At 35.2% G+C, this 18,191-nt stretch overlaps 1 protein-coding gene across 5 annotated transcripts in view; it reads right to left on the bottom strand.

Moving 5' to 3' along the window:
* Positions 1 to 18,191, bottom strand: part of grid2 (glutamate receptor, ionotropic, delta 2) — a 517,587-nt gene that overhangs the window by 27,986 nt on the left and 471,410 nt on the right. For all 5 annotated transcript variants that reach the window (XR_003597537.1, XM_028033208.1, XM_028033207.1 and 2 more), the window contains exon 14: positions 11,977 to 12,143. Coding sequence is in view for 4 of the 5 variants with exons in the window: in XM_028033208.1 (XP_027889009.1) it covers positions 11,977 to 12,143 (167 nt within the window). In the remaining variant the exon portion in view is untranslated. The remainder of the gene's footprint in view (positions 1 to 11,976; positions 12,144 to 18,191) is intronic.

Raw genomic sequence — 18,191 nt, 5'->3', positions numbered from 1 at the left:
TGACTGACAGTTGTTGGGGATTCACTCTATCACTTCAGACAAAACTCCCTCTTTTAAGACTCTTAATTTTATTTGCACTTCTTGTTACTTCCAAGATTGTTCAGAATTGTTTGTGCATGCTAAAATATCTATTAATTTTGACCTCCAGTAAAAAGTGAAACAAAATAAAAGAAAAAAAAAGAGGACATATGTTAAAACCCTGCAGGTCAGGTCATTTTCCAAAGCTCCTGACCTTTCAGTTAACAATGGGACAAAAAGAAAGAAGAAAGGTTATTTACCCTGGGGTCCTAGGTCCCATGAGTAAAGTTTGCAAAGCTTAATTATTCCAATTAGCACTTTCAGGGTTCAATGTCATACACTGTGTCAGTAAAGTTTTCAATTAAGCATCATTAAGCCACAGTGTGTGGGTGAACTGGAATCCATTATCAAGCTGAACTGTGAGAAACATTAACTACAACTACCATTAACCACCATTAAACATTTCAAAAGCAGAAGTGAGACTGAAGTAGATGTAGAGAGCAAAAAAGACAGAGAGAAAAAGAAAGAGCGAGAAAGAGAGAGAGAAAGAGAGACTGATGTTGTTAACAGGGATTAATAAAGATTTATTGAATGAAAGTGTGTGGGCTGACATTGACTGTGAAAAATTGGCAAAGGACCATCTGCTGAGAAATTGGAGAGCCAGACAGTGAAACGGAGAACAGAAAACACCAATACCTGGAAAAGTATTTATGATTTTGTATTTTATAACAATGTCTCTGTTTATGCCTTAAAAAAACCAACAAACACAAGAGCTGCTATCACGCTATCATGTTATAGCCGTGCATTTAAATGGCACAGGAAGATGTGAGGTCATAGGTAAGAGCCTACAGCATGATCTTCTCTTCCACATTCAACAGGCAGGCACACAATGGGATCTTCAGCTAAGTTACAATGACACACAAAAAAACAACAATAAAAATCCACAACACGGACGTCTGGTGTCGCACATCCATGAGACACAATCTATAATCATAGTCAATAAATTTAAATATCATTGAGGAAATGTTCCTTTATTTTAGTAACCCATCAAGTGAATTAATTTCACACAGATTGACATGTTCAAACCTGTATTTCTCTTAATTCTGATAATATTTTGCTTACAGCTAAGAATGACATGTTTATTACCTGATTAAAGATTAATATTTGGAAAAGGTATTTTTGATCTGACAGTGACACCTCATTGGAAAATATACAGTATTCTAATTTGCTGAATGTGACTATAAATCATACATATGTCTAAAGATTTATGTGAGTGCCAAGCAAATGTCACAGCAAAGAAAACAGTCTGTAGTAATGAATATTTTCTTACCCCAACATGCTAAAATGTCCGACTGATGACATTTTGACCTGCTTGTTCATTAATTCAAGTACTTGATCGCCCAGGGGCGACTCTTCAACTTTTAATTGCAAATGCTCAGCTAACACCAAATATGCTAAACTAAAAATGAACACTATGAATTTTACACTGATAATAAAAATACATATGGACAATACAAAACAAGTACACATCACATAGCTATCTTCCATTACAATTAAATAAAAAAAAGAGACATAGATGAGGAAAATAAAATAAAAACCCTGACAAAAATGTCAATACTCAAGTTGATACTTCGTTGGCATCATGGGGTGACAAAAAGCAGCACAGCAAGTCAAGCAAAAAGTCACTTTTCTTGCAACAGATGTATGGGAAACATTTCTTCAAGAAAGATTCTGTTCTCTGACACAGCTCCAGGATGTCAATTATTCTCTTAATACAATATAATAGAAAGGCACTTTGCAGGAATATTCACAACAGTGCGACACAAACTGCAACCAAGTTAAACTCTGCTGGACAAAGAAAGAGCAGCGCAGTAAGAAGCTCTCACAATCCAGAGGAATGACTACTGCTGCTCTCTTCTCATGAGACAGTTTTCACTGACCATATTTGTTCACACAATGAATTGTAGCACAATTATATAATCTATACCTCTTTTTGATGAAAGCCACAAAAACACATAGGATTAACAAACAGAATCATTTCAGACAAAGCTAAAAAATGAATAGTTCCCACACAGTTTCCAAGTTCAAGTACATTTTTTCCAGACTGAAATTAGCAAAGTTCTTGGTCAACTTTGATTTAATCAAATGATTTATGTATAAACAACAATTGTCATAATCCTTCCATTGTAGCCATTTCATCTTAGGTTAAATAAAACAATTGAGTCAACTCTACTGTAACATTTTTTTCTTCAGGTTATCTTTCAAAGATACCTGTGTTCATTGAAATCTTCAGACACTGTTAGCTCAAATCTCAGACTCTTAACTATGATGTCAAAATACATCAGATTAATGCATTTATGTGTTTAAAAGCTCTTAGCCATTTTTACATTTTCACTACTACCGAGACTCTATTCTGTCACAACTTACTTAAGTTAAAAGTACATGATAAGCTATTAAACTGAAAGTCCTGTTCAACAGATTCCACTTCTACATGGGGAGAGGCAGCTTAAAAATAATTTATTTCCAGGTTGGCATATGCAAGTCAGTTTTCTTCAATCTTGTACATTTTGCAAAGAGAGCTTATTCAATTCATTAAATCTTATAGGCTTGCAATAACCAAACTTTCAGAAGGAAGTTTATTAGGGGTTATTTTAACCGTTACTGACAATTTTACCTTTACAAGACTTTCTAATACTAAAGCTTGCCAAGCTATTGAAAGTATCACAAACAAACAGTTTATGATCTATATACTGTGTCTTCATTGAGACTCACAACACCTACATTTCCCTTCAAAGCAGGCTTTAGTAGAGAAGTACTTTCATATTAGTGACAGATCACTTACTGAATTCATGGTGTGAAGAGGAAATGAAATCAACACATGAGTGAACTAGGGCTGCAGAGGGAACAATGAAGAAGGTATAAATGCATGCCTTGATCTGAGACTGAAATGAAGACTAGTCAGTACATATTAAAAGTGAAGGCGATGGAAATGAATGTTTGTTGTTATTGTGCACATATTTGCACCCGGTCTCTCAATTTCACTTCCGTAAAGAGACTTATAAAGTCGAGGAATTCTATAAAACCTGTAGGTGCATCAAATCCAGACAAAATCCTGAGAAGATACTCACATGAAATCCAAAATCGAAAATGTAAAAATAAAACCAAAACAATTTTTTCAGATAAATTTTTTGAATATGTTTTTGATTAAATATTACCCTCGCCTTATTCTCAAATAATAAAGAGTAAATCCACTCTGGCTTCCTGAAGGTTCAAATCCCTTCACTATGTCAGGAAATTAAATCCCACAGTCTAAAGCCCCTTTTTTACACAATCACTGGGTTTTACGTTGTTCCGATGGGAACTGAACATGTCAGTGTCATATGTGAATGACTTCAAAGATGCTTTTGTCATAAATGCCTCTTGAAGTTTTTGTAAATGTGAACATTTCCCATCACAAATAGTGTCATGCTGTGAAAAGAAAGCAACATTAAAAGGGTATTTGTAAGATGTGTTTTCTAATTTGTGTTTGATTTGAAACATTTTTAATTATCCTTGTGATGGAAAACAATCATTCAGAAAGATTCTTAACTGAATGAAAAGAGAAAGAAATGTCTAACAAGCAGAATGAGAGAAGCTACTTCAATTTTACAAAATGTTAGTGGAAGCATCTTTAATACTTTATCAATTATCAAACTTACAATAGAAGACTAGATTAATCTTTAAGAAAGAAGACAAGATCATTCTGTCCCAGAATTCTTTGAGCTTTTTCTTTCAAAGTGACACCTTGTCCAAATTACCTAAATAATTTAGACATAGATTCCTTAGAATTTGTGCAAATGAACAATTTGGGATTATGAGAGACATCCATCTATGAGAACCATCTACTGAAACCATAACTTTTGGAGGTTTTTTTTTTACTACTGAAATATACAAACATGCCATAAAACACTGTGAAATGGTACTAACCCCTTTACAGATTTCTTTAGTTTTTTCTTTCATTCTTTTCTCAAACTTAAATGTTTTAGGTCATCAAACCCATATTCTATATTATAATAATAACTTTACGAAAACCAAAATAAAGTTGTAAAAATCTAAGATTTTAACAATAATATGAAAAAAAAAGATGTTCAAACCAAAATGGCCCTGCTTTGAAACAAAAATTGTCCCCTAAACTCAATGCTTGGTTGTACTTTGTAACAACTGCCAGTAAAACTTTGAGATAAGTCACAATGAGCACTTTTCATCACTGCAGAAAATATTTATCCTACTTTTTTGTTATAAGTCAATCACATTGTAGATTATACCTCAGTATCTTTATGTCTTTATCTGATTTAACTCATGGATTTTAAATAAACTGTTTTGAGCCACTCAGAGGTGAAAATGCTTGTGTTGTCAGGAGTATTGTCCTTCACACTGGTGCAGATTTAGATTTAATGAACAATTACTTTATTGTGTTTGGGTAGCTTTCTCCATTAATACCATCATTTAAAAATTACATTTTGTATTAACTCAAAGCACTGTATCTCATCCTATTCTTGTTCTCTGTTCCTTTTTAATCCAATTTATGGTAGAACAAAGCATGGAACTAGTTCAAGAGGTCAAAAATACTAGCGACCTCTCCTGAGAAACCTTCATCATTTATTGCTCTTGTCTTTGGGAATTCTTAAGCACCATTAATTTTCCAATAATGTATATTTTATTACCAAAAGTGCTTTAAATCCATGCTGAAACACATGCAATACTCTGGATTCTCTCAGATCCACCAGTGGGCCCAAGTGAACTGTCCACTTGGGTAACACCAGGGCCTCCAGTTTTGAACATCTCACATACCCAAGTTGCTGCAGGGGCACTGACTTCTAAGAGATTAATTTCTCAGATAACAGTAAACATGGACATTATAAACTCACAGTAACCGTGAAAGAATTAGGTAATGAAAGTTTGCATTGGCAATTCCTTTGACCCGAACAACTCTAAAGGTAAATAACTGAATTCTGGCTTTTGCAAAGATCTTTCCACAATCAATAATTTGCTAGTACACAACAATACCAAAAGATAAGGCATTAAAATTTGCTTGAACATAGATGGTCTCTGAAAAATACCCCGGGGTTGGATTTAAAAAAAAAGCCAGTGCACTCCCATAATGGTGTTTGCTCATTCATGGCAAGACTACAACTTATAGTGGAGGTATAGAAACCTCCTGCATAAAAAGGTAAATATGAAGACTGTAAGGAAACATTCTTTTTATATTTGTGACCACCAAATAATGTCAATATCAACATATATGATGGAAGTGCGACTAAAAATGCTGCCGGTTTAAAAGATTGATAAAGACATTAATGCTTTGTACCCAATGTGTGAAAAGGGCTAAACAATCTAACATAATTTCTTGGGAGTGAAAATCGCCTCTGGTGTGTGCTCACCACCGCAATCTACCCTGTGGCCCCCGAGGTGTGATTTATCTGTGTTTGTGACAGAGATTTGTCACTGTAGTAATCGTCATTTGGCCCCTCAAGCATGCCACAGAACATGCTCTGCCATGGTCCCCACAGAAATACAGCATATTGTGGCTCTATTTTAGAACCATTCAGCCATCAGCCCTCAAACTGATAGAGGAACGCTCGCTTTCAGCCAGGTAATAAAACAACAATATATCTCTTGGAGAACAGGACCAAAATCAAACAATGCACATGGCACCCTCTGTTTAGCACACAACTATGCAATAGGAAATGAAAACAAAATAATATTAATATAACAATGAGCTTGCAATTAATTTTATCTGAGCTTTTAATTGGTATTTGTCCTCAAACTGAATTTCATGCACTCTCTAGACTCCTATGCATTTACACACTGGTTTCTCTTCCATGATCACACATAAAAGGCATCGCCATTTTGTAACTGAAGATTAAAACATGCTCCAAAAGTGCAATAAAATACATGGCCAACAACACCCCAAGATGTCCATCTGCTGTGGATTTGATCTTATGTTTCAAATTTTCATATCAATGCCTGCCAACAAGCAGACACAAAAATAATGCATTCCCCTGGAAGGGTTTTTTTTTAATCTTGCCCCTTCAGCACTTCAAAACAACTTGTCAGTAGCTGTCAGTTTAAATTAGCGGAGCAGCCCTTTATGGCACTGTTTTCTGACTCTGGTAAATCTGCAGGCTGTCTCCATCAATCATGGAGCAGGACACACACACACCAACCCACATACTCACACACAGAATCATGAACACACTTCCAGATTATTCCACAATGCTGACAAATGCTGACAGATTTGCACACACGCACATACAGAAACACAGATGTGAAGTGTTGCTGCACTTCAGCTACAGCAATGGAACTTCACAGCAAACAAAGCGTTTGAAAACGATAAAGTTGAAGCAGTCTGTCTGTTTCTACAGATGCTGCCCTGCTCGCGTTCTCTTTAAAGTGTCAAAGCAAATAAGTTATTTTTCATCTTTGATATTATCCCTGGGGATGTGCACATACCAAACACTTCAAGTATGCAGAGCACACGCACTGCCATAAACATGTAGAGTAAATACTCCTCAGAAGTTGCAGAGATTCTCCCCAGGTATACCAGCCAATCACTCAGTATTTACACCATCCAGCCTCAAGAAATCTGTTACCTGCAAAATATAAAGTAGGCTTCACTTTCCCAATCAAACAGTCCTGATCAGTTACAGCAGGCACTAAAAGGACAGCCGAGTGTTTCGAGGTGACAGGTAAGAATAGATAAATTGTCGGGTGGTATCAAAGTTTGATCAAGCAGGGTTACAAAGATGATGATATGGTAACTGTGGAGTAAGGCTGGGCGATGTGGTTGAAAAACATTTCATAATAAAAGGGTTTCATACCAGTGGATATTAATAATTCGTTTTTTGTGTTGAAAATCTGAAATACTGCCAACCAGTGACATGACCTCTCCTGTTTTAACCAGTTTTCTCTTGAGCGGTTGTATTAATTTTCTCTTTTCACTCCACACTGATGCTTCTTATTTTTAAGGAGTTATGAGGCACAGTAGCAAAACTTGAAACTGCTGCTACATACATTACTCAACAGGTTGTTGCTAGGTAACCAAAGAGTGAGTGAGGTAGTTGATGCTTCCATCCTTGTTAAGATGGAATTGAGAGGTTGAGTGGATAAAACCTTCTCTCTGCCTATATTCCCCAGAATGCTTTGCGTTTTTAGCTTGGAGTTCAATGAAATAACAGAATTTTCTGTCTGATGTATTTTCCATTGATACTGATCATGTGTCTATCGCAATATAATTTGTTATTGATTTATTGTCCAGCCCTCCTGTGGACAGCCACTATCAGCTGTGATTTCAGGTTAAAGCTTTATTACAATACTCAGTATTCTTTTTTCTTCCTAAAAATACTTCCCAGAATGGTCTTTCATTTCAATAACTACTGCACAGCAATAACAGAAAGAAGGCTATGTAATGAAGAAGGAATCTCCACAAGTAATATTTAAAAAAAAACATTAACAGTTATTTTAAGAAATAGGTTTTAAAAATCCAGTCTCTATTAAAAAGTCAGGGGAGAATGATTAAAAAAAGAGCATGGTCCCTACAGTGTGCCAACCGTAGAAGCTGTGGGGTCAGTGCTGTAATCTTAGGTTATTTCACTTGGTCAGGGTTAGAGTCATTTACATACTTTTTTGAATTTAGCAAATAGCTGCAATGAAACAATGAGTGACCAATTTAAAGGGGTCTGAATACTTTCCGTACCCACTGTACATTAAAAAATTTTGATTAGATGAATTAAATAACCTTGTTTTTTTATGTGTTTTTTTTTTTTTTTATCAATTTGTTTCCTAACTGACACAGGCAAGGATTTTTCTGACTCAAATTTTGAAAATTGGTTCAGGGCGATTTAGACAACACTTTTAGAAATGTATTTGTCATCACATCTCTGATGTTATTAAAAATATTTGGGATGTGCTGAGGATTCTCAATGCCACAATGTCATCATCAGTGTAAAGTAGGAAACATGCCATCCTTGGACTGAAATATGAGTATGACATCAATAAGGATGATTCACATGTACAAATACATGTAGTACCATGTATTTGTAGCAGCAAATACATGGATGTAAGGAAAAACTTAAATACAAAAATGGAGATGGGAGTTGATTTAAAAATGACACCAAGTATAATTTTTCTGCAATACAAAAAGTAGAGACAAAATAAAATATAATTTAAACAAGTATAATTTTTCTGCAATACAAAAAGTAGAGACAAAATAAAATATAATTTAAACTGAGCATTAGAATCATTAAAATATTACAAAATATGAAATAAAACAACAATTATTCAATTGTATAAGGTAATAGACAAACAGCAAGCAGCTAGTGTTCTTATGTAAAGATATAAAAGATAATATCTTATGTTTAATATCAGGAACAGGAAGCAAAAAGTGACTCTTAAGTGTTTGTAGTTTTTAAGGGGGAGAATACTGTCCAAAACACAAATAATATATTTGCTTTCATCTAGGAAGCAATATAGCAGTCAGCGAGATATGGCCTGCTTATTTAAACAATTCTTGCTCCTGACTCAAGTCAATTCTGTCCTGTTTGGTGAGCCTCATATATCCTGCACCTCACATCCCTGTTTTTAAATTCCGCTTTTAGCCGATAAAAGTGATGCCACAGAGAATGTTCAACAGATCAAAATCATGCGCATCTCAAATCTGTAGATAACGCAGCCTGTCTGATGTGATATACTGAGGCTTGTGTTGCAGTTCCACAACATTTCCCTTCGGTGTTATGGCTCCATCACAGCAGTCTGCACTTTCTGTTTCCTACGGAGGCCATTATTGACTCCATGATAATCCACAATTTAATGGTTTCCCTCCTTCCAAAGTGAAGCAAAAATGAATAAAAATAAAAGAAGAAAATATGACATATTGAATCATGGCACATTCTGCCAAAACAAAACCACAAAGTGTTATATTAAAAACCAATAAGATGAAAAAAATCGGGGTTTTTTGTACGATTAAACACAAAACACAAATGATTAAATATAAATATTTGAGTTTTATTTGAGCTACCAATAAGTGCTTTCAGATAATACTTTCAATCTGTGATCTGCATGTGTTATTTATGCATTGCCACCAACTGAAAGGGCTGAATGTAGTCCACCAACATCAAAGAAAAATAAAAAGGTAAGACAGAACTGTGGAACAACTGGAATTTATTAAAACAATAAACCAAAGCAAAGAAAGCAGCAGCTGAACAGCTGTTTAAAAAATCTCAACAGCATGGTTCATAAACTTTGATTGTTCTCCAGCTTAAATCTAATCCGAGGAGAAATATGTTATTCAGCAGAATCAGCTGCAGATATGTTGATAATGACGAACTAAAACTTTGCTTGTATTTGAAATCCTACATGCATTTGGACAGAGCAAGATGGTGACAGCAAGCAGTTCGGCTACAAAGTGTTTAATAAAGTAATCCAGGCAGATTGGTCTGTGGTTGCAAGTACCTTGTAGGATCCTTCTGGACATTATTTGAAAGGGAATTGCTCTGAACGCAGTTAGCACAAGAATTATTGATTTGTCAGCATAATTTGTCAGCCTGATATTATCATGTTATCAATCAACTTGATCAATTTTGGGAACTAAGGTCCAGCAGGACTTGCTGTTGGTCCATCCTTGGGGGTTTTAAAAATAATTTCCACTATGCTTATTTTTGAGCCATTTCTGTTCACAGGTAAAGATAATGTTTTGCTTAAGCAACTCATCCGTTTGGTTGCTGCTTACTAGGTCTTTATCAGTGTTGATTAGCTTTGTTTTTACTGTTTTTACAATTTAAAAGGCTGGTACCAAATTAGTGGAAAGTGGTTGATATCAAGTATACCATCAACCACTTTTGAGGTGAACTCAAAACTATATGACTACCATTACAAATTTGTATTGTATTAACATTTTATAAAATTGTGCTAAAGCATGAAAGGAATATATAATATTCATCTTTAAGCAAACACTTAAACTGAATTCAGAGGTCTTTTAAAAATAATTACTTATTCATTATGAAATCATATGTTCTGCTTATATATAATACCTTGCAGTATAATTGACTGTTCCTTAATTGTTTGATTAAAACAAAACCAAATGAATGAGACATCAAGAAGTGTCAAGATTTGTTATGATTGGACCACAGAAGACAAAAATATGAAATGTTTCTCTCCATGGAGTAAAGGCACAGACTGCTAATATAATTCCTTTTAAACCTCAATGCTGTGCTTCAGTAATCAGTGTAATAGAGAATGTCAGAATGACAGATCTAAAAGAGAAACAAAGCAATTATACATCCACAACAATATTCTCCCCCCTGATAATTCTACTCCGTTTTACTTTGAAGCATTAGGTCTAAGTAAGGACATTGTTTGAACCTGTCTTCCCAAGAGAAAGACATTATGACAACAGTAATAAAAGTAAATTGCAGACATGGCTTGCTAATTAATTGCTTGTTTATTTTAATAAAAGTCATGATAGGCAATATTCTGAAGTGCAATGCTTCATTAGATATGGAGCTATTAAGAGACCTCGACATTCATGCATTCCCATATTTTGGCCCATGCAATGAGATCTACTCAAGTCTTTTACCACACACATGCAAATATTCACAAGCACTCGTAAAAACATTGGTATCTATTTTACGTAATGTAATTTTCACAAGTGTAATGAGGATTTCAGATATATTTCCCCATTCATGTTGAAATGATCTTGAACTTGATTGCATACAAAGCCAGCACGACACTCCGTTAAGAAGTAGGCGATCCTTGTGGGGCCCTTACAGTAATAACTGCACCTGCTGAGGTTGCAGTCTGGCGGCATGATTTTATGTTGCAGCGTGACATTAAAGATTAATGCAAACAGACAAACAAGGAATTCCTTCAGATTTGAGGAGCTAAACACAATTGCTGAGAGGAAATGAGTGAATGACCTTTGTGTACCGGCTGCAAAAATTACCATACTTGTTTTCATAAGGGAATAGGAAGATAATGAATAAATGAATAAATTCAGTTGCTGTGTTGATCGAGGAGACAGACCAGACTTTGTGTTGGGCCAAACAAAGTAAACAACTGGGATCAGCTTGAATATTTGAAATATTTGAATCAATTCAACTTTGTTTATTGTCCTAAATCACTACATAAGTCGTAAGGGCATTCATCATTGTAAGGTCAAGATCTTATTTCCCTCAGAAGAAAAATCCAACAATTTCCTTAAAGCAAACAGTTGTGACAATCTTTTGTTGATTTTTTTCTGAGGCTAACTTGTCACATTTGCTTAAGCTCAGTGTCAAGTATTGGTGCTTAAACGCAGTTTTACTGTTTCTTGGAAGACAGATTTATGACTAATTCTGATTTTTCATTGAGCAGCTGAGCAGTGTTAAGGGCCACATTTATATTGGGCTTCTGTTTTTCTATTCCAAGCTTTTTCAGATGACAAAATCTAGAGTTCTGTTTCATTTAAAAGCCATTTTACAAGGATATGATTTCTCTTTAACTTTACCCTTACCTTGTCTAAAGAGGTCCAAATTTCTATAGAGAACTGGAGACTGACTGACTCCATGAATGAATGGATGGATGGAAAATAGACAACTATATAGAGACTAAAGTCTGAAGATATTAATATTTTGCATATTCTCTTCTGCTCTGAACATCAATATAAAACATGTTAAATTGAATCTACACATTCAAAGTGCATTGAATCCCTGTTTGCAGGAGTGGCCAATTTACTTCACTAAAATAAATCAAGAGAAGCAGGGAAATGAAAATGCATTATTCATAACTTATTAGTGTACTTCTGAACCTTAAAGTAAAAGGACTGGGATAAAGAGCATGAAACAAAACACTTCAATCAATGCACAATTAATCAATTCACTTTAATAACAAATGAAACATGGGCATAGATGTTGCTAGGATGTTGTTTACTGTTTTGACTCTTACCTCTGGGAGAAAATGTCCCTGTAGGGGCTGCCGTGCTGCATGGCGATACCATATCCACGGTCTGGCGCGTTGCTGCTTACAGTGTAGAATGAACAATCCTCATCATTATTGGCCACGTACTCCAGCACTGCTGCATCCCACACAAAGCCAAAGCGGCCATATTTCACCTTAATGAAAGGGAAACAGAAAAAACAAGACATTCTTTTTTTAACAGGAATCGTATAGAGTATCTGAGTTATTCTGATAGTTACAGCTGGATTCCCAGTCCAGTTCCAATTAACTAACTTAAAACATTTTTCTTTGCAAAGTTATGGTTACATACATTAAGCAGCGAGAGGTCTGTTAGGACTAATTTCATCCAATACCAAGAGACTTCCTAATCGCTTTCGATCAGTGATTTTTGTTGTCTAATATTACACCCTGACTCCCCTCTTTATATGGTGTGGATCAGTGCATTTAACAGAGATCCAACTTTATTGTTCCACATTCTTGTAACTTTAGATGTATGTGATCTAAATACATTCACTCACTCACTCACTCACTCACTCACTCACTCACTCACTCACTCACTCACTCACTCACTCACTCACTATGAAGCCAAGTTTGGGATACTTTTCACATTTTATGCAGGGAACATATCCATGCTGCCAGTGTGTTTAGCCTGACTGTGTGTATCGGAAATGTGGGATTGTTGTTGAGAAAGCCATAAGGGACTTAAAATGGGAATCACGGCTTAGTTCAGTTGAGGTGCTTGTTGTTAACACATCCTGTAGTTAACATTCAATAGAGCAATATTTTTTCTACAAGAACAAAAATATGGAAACAGGAGAGGCTGTGATATTCTCATGAAAACACCTTTGATACTTCAAACAGTATTAAATACAGCAGCCAGACACAGAAAAATACACGCAGACTCTCACATACCCACACTTTTTTCATAATACATTATTTTGGACTTGGTGTGTCATTAACTTTAATGGTGCTTTATAAAATTTTCAAACCCATCTGTGTTTTAGCGCGTGTGTGTTTGTGTGTTGCCTCACTTGGCTCATACGTGATGACTAATGTCTGAGGGCTGACAAGGCCTTCTGATTGGGTGATTTTACAGCCTTAAGTCTGCTGCAGTAGGGGTGTGTGTATGTGTGTGTACACATGTCTTCAACGTTTTGCTGCAGGATATCAAAAGGGATCATATTACTCTTTGAAAAGAAAGGGAAGAGAACTGCTATTAGTTGTGAAGAATGCTTTCATGCCTTCCATTTATTGCTGCTGAATAAAAAAAAAACAGGTTTTTTCAAAACAGAAATTAGTAAAACATGTACTTAAATTTCATAATATGAAATATAAGGAACACTTTTCTTACTAAATTTAAATGAAATGGCTTAAAAAAAATATTGTGAGCATTATGTGTGGTCATTTCAGTGACATGACTCACAATTTTGATATAAAAAATATTGTAATCACACTTACAGAGACATCTTTCATCTTAATAATACTATAAATTAAGGTTGAAATAAATACGATCTGACTTTCTTGATGAAATATACTCATGATGTGCAATAAAGTCGCGGTAAACATTAACAGAGACTTAACTGTTATAAAAGCTTCATAAAAAGTGATCAGTTAAATTAAAAGCAATACATGAATTGCTGACCCTTTGATTTTTTCCCCTTTTTTCATAATAAAGAAAGGAGATCCTATAGACAAAGATAATGTAGAAATATGTGTTAAAGTCACTTCTAAGTTAAAACTTGCATCAGACTATGTAACACTGGCAAATAATGGCAAATACTCCCATGACGACACTTCCTTTTTTCCATTGCATTGGGACTCCACATTGTTTATATGCCTATTATATTTTTATGCTATTATTTTCAAATCGTAGTGTTGCAAGAAACTTTTATTACATTACATTGTCCCCCTTTCAGTGTTTGCAGTACTTGTTTTCATAGACTGCTCATGGTACCTCAGCTCACTTTGGTCACTTTCATAAGACTCCTCCCCATCATGCCACTTCAGTATTTGTTACATATGTACAGCTATTCTTGGTCTTATTTACAAAGTATTATTATTTTATCTGACATATGTGTGCTTGAGGTCTTTATCTCACTACTCCCAAACGTTTGAATGTTTTACTGGCTACAATTTGTAATTAAATTGACATAAGTCTAAAACAACCATAAGTTTTTCATTCCACTTTACCATCAGTCAAAAACAGTTCTGTACACTGGTATACTTATCTGGAAGGGTGCATTATTTTGTTAAAAATTCCCTTTCTAAAGAGTTCGCTTTGAATTTTAAAGAAAAAGAGCAAATGTAGTCTTGCTTTCGTTCTTTTTTTATGTTACAATTTCACATGTTGAACCTGTTTAAAATTCGGCTGCTAGATATTTAATAACCACAACATTAATCCACTACTGGTGCATATAAAATGGTCTCCAGGTAACTATACAATAAGAAAGGCTGCAGGGAGGTATAGTAGTTGACAGCATAGCCTGAGAGCAAAAACATTTTTACTTTGAATCTTATTTAGCTCCCTTTTCAGCAATTTTCTTTCAAAAACAATATTCTTCATGTTATGCTCTCCCAGATGCAGAAACAACATTGAATTATATACCAAATCCAATTTTGGCAAATCTAGTTCTGATTTAAAGACTCATCTTTCCCTTCTTAGTATCGGTAAGGTGAAATGATTTTCATGTGGGTTTAACACATTAATATAATGCATTATGTTTATTATTTTACTAAAATTATTCCTTTGATATCCTGCTGATCTTAAATCTGCTTTAACATTAAAGGTGTTTAGACTTGACAGCTAGACTGATCCAGTTTTTCTTATTAATAATGAGATAAAATAAACCTACATCAACATGAGCAAAATCCCGAGCACTTATCTGAACTAAGAGCATTGTGGTGCAGCAGTGCTTCATAAACAGAGAGAAAACGCATGCAAATAGGGAGTATTGATTTCATACATTAGAACAACTACTCTACATTCACAGCATTACTTAAACATTGACTTAACTTTGATTAATTACTGAACATAACAATCATGGCTGGGGTGGCACTATAAAAATGATATCCTGAAGGCCATTCTTCTTTTGTGGTGCAGCAAATTAACAAATACTTTGTAAAATAATTATACACAACACAAGGGAAAGGGACTGAAAAATTACATATAAACTATGCTATTTAAGTTCTCCAGTTGAAGTTAATCTGACAGGTCATCCTTTTGCTCACTCAGGGTTAAACAGATTGCCTTACATGTTTATGCAGTGCATTTTAATATTATATATCCTTTAATTTTGTATATAATATTTAACACATTTTAAATTTTCTGGGATATATATGCTTTCTTTTGTTAAGGTTTCTTCACTTTTGGTGTAAGGAGAATTACTAAACATACCTATAGTTTGGTAATGACAGTACTGGTCTAATTTAATGAAGAAAACATGCTCACACAGAAACACATCCTGTTAATGACTTTTAGGAATGTGAACGTTATTCAGTCGTGTGAACTCATCTGAGACAAACACGCACCATAAACCCCTGTGACCTCCTTCAAGCTAGTGGGCAGAAGTTCACTTATGTTGACTTAAATAATTAAAGAGAGAGAAAGAAAGGGACAGTAAACGTTGCAAGGGAGTGCAAGGATGTCAGACAGCTTGTGAAGACAATAGGTTTGATTTCCAGACCATTTATTATCACTGTAAGAAGTTATCTCATCAATATATATACATATATATATATATATATATATATATATATGAAAGTTTGCAAAAGGTTTCAAAATGTCCTCATTTTCCAGACTAATGTAAAAACAAGGGTATGTCTGCAAGGCACTTCCTTGTGCTACTGTAGTTAAGGTCATTTCCTGCGGAATTACTGAATCACAGTCACACAACCACAGACTGTCTAACATCAATCTAAACATTAGACAGGGATCTCTATTTCTATCTGATGAATGTGATGCTGATGGACAATAGCATGAAAAATTGCAAGGCACTGGAACAAGGCGGGAATTTCTTTTGTAGCAGAGGCTAAGGATAAAAAGGTTCTGCAGGATCCTACATAGTGCACACAGAACAAACCTAATTTAAAGAATAATTGATCAATCAAATTAAGCAGGCAAAGTGCAGAAAGACACCAACATTTTTCAAGAGAACATATGTCTCTCAGCAACAGCAGTGATGCTGAAAACAAGCTTTTAAGCAGACAAGCACCATAATATTTGCTTTTTTTTTACCTGCAGCAAATATTATGGTGCAAACCTGCAGTGTGATCAGCCCAGCTTTGGCTGGTTCATGAAGGTTTTTGGGCTGACCAAGAACCAGTCAAAGCTCAGACTGGCAGCTAATCTATGAGGAGTCAATCAGCATGGGCTGAAATACAAGGAGAGAAGAGCAGAACTAAAGAGAAGTTAAACATTTTAGTGGTAGACACACAGGGACAGTGGCAAAAACCAGGAGAGAGAAAATCACAAAAAAGTAAGAACATTTACTTACTCATATTCAGTTAAATGGAATATCTGCTTGTCAACATAAAAATACCTTTAGAGAGTAACAATCTTTAAACGGGTATTAAATTAACTTTCATGTTTTCTCAGTTTTTAAAATCTTCGGATGTAATATTCCAATGTTAAACATTGTCTTTAACTGTAAGCAGAAAATCAACACATCAGAGCTTAAAAACATCAGTTTGTAAAGTTTATCTGTATAATTTGTTTCACTTAGTGAGCTCAGTTACTGAACTAAATGAGCTCTTCACTAATATTGTAAATTATTGAATAGGTCTGTATATATTTTTTTTAAATTGCATCATTGTCATGTCAGACGTCTCCTCACAGCCACAGCAACTGCAGAGTTCTGCCTTTCTTCTTGCATCACTCCCCTTTGACGTGTTTGATTTTATGAGATGTAAGGCAGACTTGGACAGAAAAAAGGCAACCATGAAATCTACTGCTATACATGTCATACAATAACCACCATAGATCTAAGGCTTTGCTCCTTTCTAAACCTTACAGACAGTTGGTTTCTATCTGTGTGACGTCATTTCAAAACAAACCTTCAATTTACATCTATGCTCGATGACATAAGACACTTTTGGCTGTGAACTGGTGTTCATACATTGCTTTATTGGTTGACTTGAGAACAAGAGGCAACAATTGACTTTTATCCTTGTTCCACAATTGCATGAAGTAAAATAATGCAATGAACATATAAGAGGCTTTTTTGTGCCTTTAGGGCGTATTAACAAAAGCAGAGGTTAATAACACTGAAATATTTGACAAAAGAATCCATTTAACTCAGGTGCTCACATTTCTACAAACATTTCTGTGAGTCCTTAAGCCAGCTAGTCATGGTTCCTTGCTTCCATGCTCTTCCTGTACTTGCTTCCCTCCGTTTCTTTGGGCTTTATTTGACGACTCAGAGAGAATCAAAATGAGCGACTGCTCCCCAGCCAAATTTTTCCCCTTCTTTGCTCTGGCTGGCTTCATGTAGATATGTGAAGATTTGAATAAAGATCAGATTAGGTGCAGGGAAATCAATCAAAGCGAAAAAGAGAGACAGCGCCTCCCCCTCTGTGCATCGTACTGCATCAATATACATGAGGAAAGTTATTTTAAGACAAGTTCTCATGTAGGAGGAGAAAACTGTGTTTAAGTAAGTTTCTTTTTGCATTATGTCTCCACATATTCTGCAATGAATTAAACTGAAAATACAATGAAACACACTTGAACTGCTTAGGTATGTTTCTCCCTCATCTATTTGTTTTAATGCAAGCTGAATTTGAAGAGACTTGGGTAGCTGTTCTAAGATACCCCTGTTGTCCGAGATGGAGCTCGGACAACAGAGGTAAAGCACTAAATGTGGGTAAACAATCTGAATTTTCTTGGCAGGACACTTTCTCATTTATTAGTTCAGAAACAAGCACATCATCATCTACTCACGTATTCCTAATAAAACCACCTGTTATTCTCTTGTGTCCAACAAAGAATATTTTTCCTTTCACCAAAAAGCTAAACATGCAGTCTCAGACTACAAAAGGCTAGTCCTCCTGAGGCATCAGTTCTTCAAGAGGAGTTCTGTCCAGCTGTTTGCTCTAGTGGCACCAGCCGCTTCAATCCCTAGAGACACTATATGACAACTTCTTCTCTCCCTTTCCTCTCTTTGTTTTCTCAGTTGTTTAATTACCATCGGCTGTCATCAGTTGTC

This window comes from Xiphophorus couchianus, chromosome 12 (genome assembly GCF_001444195.1).
Source record: "Xiphophorus couchianus chromosome 12, X_couchianus-1.0, whole genome shotgun sequence".
Lineage (NCBI taxonomy): Eukaryota > Metazoa > Chordata > Actinopteri > Cyprinodontiformes > Poeciliidae > Xiphophorus > Xiphophorus couchianus.
The sequence above is the reverse complement of the archived record's forward strand: the minus strand, read 5'-3'. Positions and strand labels throughout refer to the sequence as shown.